At 38.8% G+C, this 10,170-nt stretch overlaps 1 protein-coding gene across 3 annotated transcripts in view; it reads right to left on the bottom strand.

Moving 5' to 3' along the window:
- PREX2 (phosphatidylinositol-3,4,5-trisphosphate dependent Rac exchange factor 2) overlaps window positions 1-10,170 on the bottom strand; it is a 294,349-nt gene that overhangs the window by 135,672 nt on the left and 148,507 nt on the right. For all 3 annotated transcript variants that reach the window (XM_025871440.2, XM_073892858.1, XM_073892859.1), the window contains one exon: window positions 8,119-8,255. In XM_025871440.2, the coding sequence (XP_025727225.1) occupies window positions 8,119-8,255 (137 nt within the window). The remainder of the gene's footprint in view (window positions 1-8,118; window positions 8,256-10,170) is intronic.

Here is a 10,170-nt window from a genome sequence, read left to right as displayed (position 1 = left end):
GGCAGAGCTCCCAGGTATTGGAACGGGGAAACCGGCTGCAGAGAGAGAGCTGGGGCGCGGGCTCTCACCTCGGGGTTGCCATAAACTGTGATCTGCAGCACAGTCAGGCCACTGCTCCTCCAGCAGGGACCCAACAAGCGGCAGATCTGGGGAGACTCCCCTTCCTCCCGCGGGAGGAACGGTGCGGGAACGCACCACAGGGATCTGCTGGGTTTGGAGACCCTACACAGGGTTGGGTGCCAGAGATACAAACGCTCGGTCACAGGCCGGGTGAGCACGGAGTGCAGCCGGAGACCGGGGAGATGGGAGTGACTGCTTTTCTCTGGGGGCGCACTAAGGAGTGGGGCCCCGAGTTCTCGGCTCCTCCGGGCGGAGATTGGGAGGCCACCATTTTCACCCTGGTCCTCCAAAGCTGTACCAAGAGCTTGCAGGGAACAAAATCTCCTGAGAGCAAACCCGAACAGCTTGCTTAGCCCGGACTCACAAGGGAGGGGCAATTCAGCCTCCGGCAAAGACATTTGGGAACCACGGCAACAGGCCCCTCGCCCAGAAGATCAGCACGAACAGCCAGCAAGCCAAGACCAAGTTTACCGATCAAGGAGAACGGGAGAACTCCAGCGCTAGGGGAATACTGCACATAGCATTCATGGCTTTTTTTACCATGATTCATTAGTTTTTCAAAGTTAATTTTTTAACTTCTTTTAAATTTTTCTTTTTCCCTTTTTCAACCAACATCTTATCAATCCCTTTTTTAAAAAAACATTTTTTATTTTTCATTTTTAGAGTCATATTTTATCCCTTCATAGTAGTTACCCTTATTTTTGGCATATATATATAAGTTGTTCTCTCTTTAAAATTTTGAGATACAGTTTCTTCTAACAGATCAAAATATACTCTAAATCAATAGTGTATGGCTTTGTTCCAGTCTCCTGCCTGATCACATTCTCTCCCCCTTTTTTTTTTTAAATCTTCTCCTTTCTTTTTTCAAGCAACTTCTTATCTGATCAATACCTTTTATAAAATTTTTTATAATTTTCATCTTTACACTCATCTTCCATCCCTTCATTGCATCAAACCTTATTTTGTACATATGTAAGTCTTTCTTCCTTTAAAATTTTAGAAGGCACTTTTTTCTAACAGACCAAAATACGCCCAAAATCTAGTGTGTGGCACTGATCTATGCACTAGCCTGATCATATTTGATCATATTCTGTTTTTTTGTATTGTTCTCTTTTTGTTTTTATCTTTTTCTTTTTGTTTTTTTTTTCTTTCTTTTCTCTTTCTTTTTTCTTCCTTTCCCTTTCTTTTCCCCTGGTTTCAGGTCTTTTCTGATTTGTATAGAGTATATTTGCTGCAAACGTTGTTAACCTGTTAGCATTCTGTTATCTCATTCATCTATTCTCCTCTGGACAAAATGACAAGACGAAAAATATCACCTCAGCAAAAAGAACAAGAGGTAGTACCGTCTGCCAGGGACCTACTCAAAACGGACATTAGTACGATGTCGGACCTAGAGTTCAGAATCATGACTTTAAAGATACTAGCTGGGCTTGAAAAAAGTGTGGAAGTTATTGGAGAAACGCTTTCTGGAGAAATAAAAGAACTAAAATCTAAACAAGTCAAAATCAAAAAGGCTATTAATGAGGTGCAATCAAAAATGGGGGAACTAACTGCTAGGATAAATGAGGCAGAAGAGAGAATCAGCGATATAGAAGACCAAATGATGGAAAATAAAGAGGCTGAGAAAAAGAGAGAGAAACAACTACAGGATCACGAGGGCAGAATTCGAGAGATAAGTGATACGATAAGACGAAACAACATTAGAATAATTGGGATCCCAGAAGAAGAAGAAAGAGAGAGAAGGGCAGAAGGTATATTGGAGCAAATAATAGCAGAGAACTTCCCTAATGTGAGGAAGGAAACAGGCATCAAAATCCAGGAGGCACAGAGAACCCCTCTCAAAATCAATAAAAATAGGTCAACACCCCTATATCTAATAGTAAAACTTAACGAGTCTCAGAGACAAAGAGAAAATCCTGAAAGCAGCTCGGGAGAAGAGATATGTAACCTACAATGGTAGAAATATTAGATTGGCAACAGACCTATCCACAGAGACCTGGCAGGCCAGAAAGGACTGGCATGATATCTTCAGAGCACTAAACGAGAAAACTATGCAGCCAAGAATACTATATCCAGCTAGGCTGTCATTGAAAATTGAAGGAGAGAGAAAAATCTCCCAGGACAAACAAAAACTAAAGGAATTTGCAAACACGAAACCAGCCCTCCAAGAAATATTGAAAGGGGCCCCTAAGCAAAGAGAGAGCTAAAAGCAGCATAGATCAGAAAGGAACAAAGACAATATACAGTAACAGTCAACTTACAGGCAATAAAATGGCACTAAATTCATACCTTTCACTAGTTACGCTGAATGTAAATGGGCTAAATGCCCCAATCAAAAGACACAGGCTATCAGATTGGATTAAAAAACAAGACCCATCGATATGCTGTCTGCAAGAGACTCATTTTAGACCCAAAGACACCACCAGATTGAAAGTGAGGGGGTGGAAAACCATTTACCATGCTAATGGACACCAAAAGAAAGCTGGGATGGCAATCCTTATATCAGACAAATTAGATTTTAAAACAAAGACTGTAATACGAGATGAAGAAGGACACTATAGCCTACTTAAAGGGTCTATCCACCAAGAAGATCTAACAATTGTAAATATCTATGCCCCTAACATGGGAGCAGCCAATTATATAAGGCAATTAATAACAAAAGCAAAGAAACACATTGACAACAATAATAGTGGGGGCCTTTAAAACCCCCCCTCACCGAAATGGACAGATCATCTAAGCAAAATATCAACAAGGAAATAAAGACTTTAAATGAAACACTGGACCAAATGGACTTCACAGACATATTCAGAACATTCCATCCCAAAGCAACGGAATACACATTCTTCTCTAGTGCCCATGGAACATTCTCCAGAATTGATCACATCCTAGGTCACAAATCAGGTCTCCACCGGAACCAAAAGATTGGGATTATTCCCTGTATATTTTCAGTCCACAATGCTTTAAAACTAGAACTCAATCACAAGAGGAAAGTCGGAAAGAACTCAAATACATGGAGGCTAAAGGGCATCTTACTAAAGAATGAATAGGTCAACCCGGAAATTAAAGAGGAATTTAAAAAATTCATGGAAACCAATGAAAATGAAAACACAACTGTTCAAAATCTTTGGGATACAGCAAAGGCAGTCCTGAGAGGAAAGTATATAGCAATACAAGCCTTTCTCAAGAAACAAGAAAGGTCTCAAATACACAACCTAACCCTACACTTAAAGGACCTAGAGAAAAAAGAGCAAATAAAGCCTAAACCCAGCAGGAGAAGAGAAATAATAAAGATCAGAGCAGAAATCAATGAAATAGAAACCAAAAGAACAGTAGAACAGATCAACGAAACTAGGAGCTGCTTCTTTGAAAGAATTAACAAGATTGATAAACCCCCGGCCAGACTTATCAAAAAGAAAAGAGCAATGACCCAAATCAACAAAATCATGAATGAAAGAGGAGAGATCACAACCAACACCAAAGACATACAAACAATTATAAGAACATATTGTGAGCAACTCTATGCCAGCAAATTAGATAACCTGGAAGAAATGGGTGCATTCCTAGAGATGTATCAACTACCAAAATTGAACCAGGAAGAAATAGAAAACCTGAACAGACCTATAACCACTAAGGAAATTGAGGCGGTCATCCAAAATCTCCCAACAAACAAAAGCCCAGGGCCAGATGGCTTCCCAGGGGAATTCTATCAGACATTTAAAGAAGAATTAATACCTACTCTCCTGAAACTGTTCCAAAAAATAGAAATGGAAGGAAAACTTCCAACCTCATTTTATGAGGTCAGCATTACCTTGATCCCCAAACCAGACAAAGACCCCATCAAAAAGAATTACAGAGACAATATCCTTGATGAACATGGATGCAAAAATTCTCACCAAAATACTAGCCAAAAGGATCCAACAGTACATTAAAAGGATTATTCACCATGACCAAGTGGGATTTATCCCTGGGCTGCAAGGCTGGTTCAACATCCTCAAATCAATCAACATGATACAATACATTAACAAAAGAAAGAACAAGAATCATATGATCCTCTCAATAGATGCAGAAAAAGCATTTGACAAAGGACAGCATCCTTTCTTGATCAAAACTCTTCAAAGTATAGGGATAGAGGGTACATACCTCAATATCATAAAAGCCATCTACGAAAAACCTACAGCAAATATCATTCTCAATGTGGAAAAGCTGAGAGCTTTTCCTCTAAGGTCAGCAACGCGGCAGGGATGTCCACTATCACCAGTGCTATTCAACATAGTATTAGAAGTCCCAGCCACAGCAATCAGACAACAAAAAGAAATTAAAGGCATCCAAATCGGCAAAGAGGAAGTCAAACTCTCACTCTTTGCAGATGATATGATACTGTATGGGGAAACCCAAGAGACTCCACCCCAAAACTTCTAGAACTCATACAGGAATTCAGTAAAGTAGCAGGATATAAAATCAATGCACAGAAATCAGTGGCATTCCTATACACCAACAACAAGATAGAAGAGAGACAAATCAAGGAGTCGATCCCATTTACAATTGCACCCAAAACCATAAGATACTTAGGAATAAATTTAACCAAAGAGGCAAAGGATCTGTACTCAGAAAACTATAAAATACTCATGAAAGAAATTGAAGAAGACACAAAGAAATGGAAAAACGTTCCATGCTCATGGATTGGAAGAACAAACATTGTGAAGATGTCAATGCTACCTAGAGCAACCTACACATTCAATGCAATCCCCATCCAAATACCATCCACTTTTTTCAAAGAAATGGAACAAATAATCCTAAAATTTTATGGAACCAGAAGAGACCCCAAATAGCCAGAGGAATATTGAAAAAGAAAAGCAAAGCTGGCGGCATCACAATTCCGGACTTCCAGCTCTATTCCAAAGTTGTCATCATCAAGACAGTATGGTACTGGCACAAAAACAGACACATAGATCAATGGAACAGAATAGAGAGCCCAGAAATGGACCCTCAACTCTATGGTCAACTCATCTTTGACAAAGCAGGAAAGAATGTCCAATGGAGAAAAGACAGTCTCTTCAACAAATGGTGTTGGGAAAATTGGACAGCCCCATGCAGAAGAATGAAACTGGACCATTTCCTTACACCACACACAAAAATAGACTCCAAATGGTTGAAAGACCTAAACGTGAGACAGGAGTCCATCAAAATCCTAAAGGAGAACACAGGTAGCAACCTCTTCGACCTCAGCCGCAGCAACTTCTTCCTAGCAACATCGCCAAAAGCAAGGGAAGCAAGGGCAAAAATGAACTACTAGGCTTTCATCAAGATAAAAAGCTTTTGCACGGCAAAAGAAACAGTCCACAAAACCAAAAGACAACTGACAGAATGGGAGAAAATATTTGCAAATGACACATCAGATAAAGGGCTAGTATCCAAAATCTATAAAGAACTTATCAAACTCAACACCCAAAGAACGAATAATCCAATCAAGAAATGGGAAGAAGATATGAACAAACAATTTTTCCAAAGAAGACATCCAAATGGCCAACAGACACATGAAAAAGTGCTCAACATCGCTTGGCATCAGGGAAATCCAAATCAAAACCTCATGAGATACCACCTCACACCAGTCAGAATGGCTAAAATGAACAAGTCAGGAAACGACAGATGTTGGCGGGGATGCGGAGAAAGGGGAACCCTCCTACACTGTTGGTGGGAATGCAAGCTGGTGCAACCACTTTGGAAAACAGTATGGAGGTTCCTCAAACAGTTGAAAATACAGCTACCATACGATCCAGCAATTGCACTACTGTGTATTTACCACAAAGATACAAATGTAGGGATCCGAAGTGGTATGTGCACCCCAATGTTTATAGCAGCAATGTCCACAATAGCCAAACTGTGGAAGGAGCCAAGATGTCCATCGACAGATGAATGGATAAAGAAGATGTGGTATATATACACAATGAAATACTATGCAGCCATCAAAAGGAATGAGATCTTGCCATTTGCAACGACGTGGATGGAACTGGAGGGTGTTATGCTGAGTGAAATAAGTCAATCAGAGAAAGACATGTATCACATGACCTCACTGATATGAGGAATTCTTAATCTCAGGAAACAAACTGAGTGTTACTGGAGTGGTTGGGGGTGGGAGGGATGGGGTGGCTGGGTGATAGACATTGGGGAGGGTATGTGCTATGGTGAGCACTGTGAATTGTGCAAGACCATTGAATTACTGATCTGTACCTCTGAAACAAATAATGCAACATATGTTAAGAAAAACGAAAAAGAAGAAGATAGCAGGAGGGGAAGAATGAAGGGGAGTAAGTCGGAGGGGGAGACGAACCATGAGAGACGATGGACTCTGAAAAACAAACTGAGGGTTCCAGAGGGGAGGAGGGTGGGGGGATGGGTTAGCCTGGTGATAGGTATTAAGGAGGGCACGTTCTGCGTGGAGCACTGGGTGTTATGCACAAACAATGAATCATGGAACACTACATCAAAAACTAATGATGTAATGTATGGTGATTAACATAACAATAAAAAATTTTAAAAAAAGATCTATTTATTTATAGAGAGAGAGAGAGCACAAGCAGGAGGAGAGGCAGAGAGAGAGAGAGGGAGAGGCAGGCTCCCACTGAGCAGGGACCCAACGTGGGGCTCCTTTCCAGGACCCTGGGATCATGACCTGAGCCGAGGGCAGATGCTTAACCAATGAGCCACCAGGTCTCCCTATTTATTGCTTTTCTTAATCACTTCACTAACCAACTCCTCTCTAAGAAGGCAGTCAAGGAAAATGAAAAGGAATGAAACTCAAATCAATTTGGCTACTTATCAAAATTACGACTGAAGGGGAAAGGTTTGATAATTTCAGAACTGTCTTTTTAAAAAATTCATTCAATAATGCATTTCGATAAATATTTATTAAACTGTTATCAACCATAATAACCTATGAGTCTATGCATAAACTCCAACTTGCTTTGCTAGTTTGACCTTATTAGTAAGCAAAATTGATGAGCTTTTTTCTTGTAGGTTCAGTATTTTGCAGGATGTCAGTCCTGGCCTATGAGAAAATAACCACTCCTCTCTCTGGTTTGGACATAAAGTCATATTCTGAAATCCAGAAGAGTACCTGGCTATGCATGAAGGAAAAAATACAAAGCCTCTCCTCTAAAGTTCCTTTTACATTTAGTTGATTAATTTGAGAGAATTTTCTCTTATAGCCCAATATTCGCTTGTACCTCATGGGATAAGCTTTGCTTATAAATTAGGATTCTAATTTTATTTTTCTATAGCACTTGAAATTTAATCAGGGGATAATGCTTAGAATTTTAAGTAATGACAAGCACATTTTGGTATTTTCTTTCAAAAGCTAAATCCAGTTGCTTAAATAAATATATCCAAAACTCAATCACAGACCTTATAAAATCCACACAGGCACACAATGACCATTAAATATCCTAAAGCATGGGGCGCCTGGGTGGCTCAGCCATTAAGCGTCTGCCTTCGGCTCAGGTCATGATCCCAGGGTCCTGGGATTGAGCCCCGCATCTGGCTCCCTGTTCCGTGGGAAGCCTGCTTCTCCCTCTCACACTCCCTCTGCTTGTGTTCCCTCTCTCGCTGTGTCTCTCTCTGTCAAATAAATAATTAAAATCTTTAAAAAAAAAAAATATCCTAAAGCATTCGCAAGGGGCAAGAAAACAATTCAAATCTTTGGATTTCAATCTGATAAACAATTGGGTCTTTGAAAACTCGTATCACAATGCAAATGAAAATACCCCAGAGCACTTTTTAAACAGGTGATAATACTGTTAACAATAAGATGCAATCATTTTAATCATAATTGATTATAAATAATTATGCAAATAAAAAGATCATCATGAGATTTACAATGCTGTGCTTAAATGTGAACTTAGAAGTACAAACTGCACACATCCCTGGCACTATCTTGTGTTGTCCTTTATGCTTTCTATGCAAGTTTGCAATGAGATCTGGGTAAGCTGCAGGGCAATTTACCTTCATTGGTCTTCTGTATTTCCTGCAGGCTGTAACGTGTGCAATAACACTGGCATGGGTCTCTTTGCTGACATTGATTCCATTTACTTTGATAATACACTGTCCAGGGTGAAGACCAGCCGCTGCAGCCACAGTTCCTTCAAATACAAATGAGAAAATTGCCAAAAATTTGAGGAATGAGATTCATTTTTATCACACAGGTAACAAGGAAAGCAATTTTAAAATATAGTAGAGATGTAGCTAGTATGTTCTTGATAAATTTGGTTCTGATAGCAATGCCCTCTCAACATTTTTCTACTTTTCATCTGGCCATTCAAACTGTGATTAACAGAATATTCTCTCATCTCCCTAAGAATGAGTTTGAAGCAATATTGTAAAGTGACCTTTATAATGCTAATCAGTTATTTTCCCTCTCAAATGTCTAGTCAGTCTTAATTTTCTACATACGCATATATAATGGCAAAATGGAAAGCCAGAACATATGCCTTATTTATCTTTCTTTAGTTTATATAAAATCTCCAAATATTAAAATAGTGTTCACTTTCATTTGTTTTTCTTAGTAACACTTATTGCAAGGGCATTTCTGAAATTTACAATAGCTTGTAAATTTGTCTTATTCCTTTTTATTTTTTAAATTCAAGTATAATTAACATACAGCATTATATTAGTTTCAGGTGTACAATATAATGATTCATCAATTCTATAATCACTTTCATTTTTTAAAATGCAAACAGTTAAAAGAAATTCTTAAGGGAAAAAAAGTCAAGTCAATTAGCAATTACAAGTAGACTGGATTTGCTAAGTAAAATAAGCATTCAGGATATCTACAAAGGGTCAGAAACCACAGAATTGGTGGAGAATAAAATTAATCGGATAACATCAACTGTCCATCATTTATTTGCACAGATATAGACTTAAAAATGCAAGTGGAATATCCTATCAGTGAGTTAAGATTTTCAGAAACTTTCACAGTCATTATTAGTTGATATTCTGAGCAAATCAACATTTCCATAGCACCATTAATAAATATAATTAATATAATTAATATAAGTGATTATAAAACTTATGTTAGAAGAGCCTTCTTTTGTAAGCAATTTCTCCCATGAAGGAATTATTAAACATCTTAGAGAACATAATTTATATTCAAGAAGATGGTATATATATTTTTTCTCACTAAAATTCACTTCCAGAAATACTAAGTGGTTTTTCTGGATTGAAGTAGGTCTTGGAGGGAAAAGGGACACTCCCCATAGAAAGAATAGTCTGAAAAAAGGCACTGAGTCAAGAAATAACCTGGACATTTGGGAGCATGTGAGCAGTTGGTGAGAGTTTAAAATGGGAGTGGTAGATGAAGACCCTGGAAAGCCAAGCAGAGCCAGGTTGTGAAGTCCTCACACACTTTATGTGAAGTCCTAAGACCTTAACCTTACTATATATGCATGAGGAAAAGCATTTAAGAATTTTAAGCAGACAAGTGACATGACCCCCGAAAACAGAGGATGGATCATTGGAGTTTAAGTCAAAAACCACAAGCACAGGCATCTACTGCAATTTTCTGGACTAGAACTAAAGAAGCATTTGTTACAGAAGGGGAAAATAAGATCAAGTATTTGATATTTGATGACAGAATTTGTGAAGAGGTTACAGTCCCCAGGATCACTCCTCTGCCTCTGGACTCTGGCTGAGTAGGTAGTCATTTAAACAAAGAGAATACAGAAGGCAAAGCAAGTTCAGAGAATAGATGAAAAGTTCAACTAGAGATAATACTGAGGTCTGAGCTAGAGACAGAGATTTAAAAATCTCCAGCAAGAGGATCAATAAGATTTCTTATAGAGAACAAGAAGCCAGAGAAGAGAAACGGGAGCCAACGGTTAAGGGGTCGATAGATGAAGGGAGCTGCCAGAGGACAAGTAGGAGAAAAATCTGAAAAGTGTCATCTCAGAAATCAAGAGATGAACATTTTCAGCAAACAGCAGTAGTCAGTGTAAACAAATGCCACAGAAAGTTCAATTAGTACAAATGTTATCAATGTCCATAGTACTTTTCCGTCAA

This window comes from Callorhinus ursinus, unplaced genomic scaffold, assembly GCF_003265705.2.
Source record: "Callorhinus ursinus isolate GAN/ISIS: 27379988/994484 unplaced genomic scaffold, GSC_fseal_2.0 scaffold5, whole genome shotgun sequence".
NCBI classification, from domain to species: domain Eukaryota; kingdom Metazoa; phylum Chordata; class Mammalia; order Carnivora; family Otariidae; genus Callorhinus; species Callorhinus ursinus.
The sequence above is the reverse complement of the archived record's forward strand: the minus strand, read 5'-3'. Positions and strand labels throughout refer to the sequence as shown.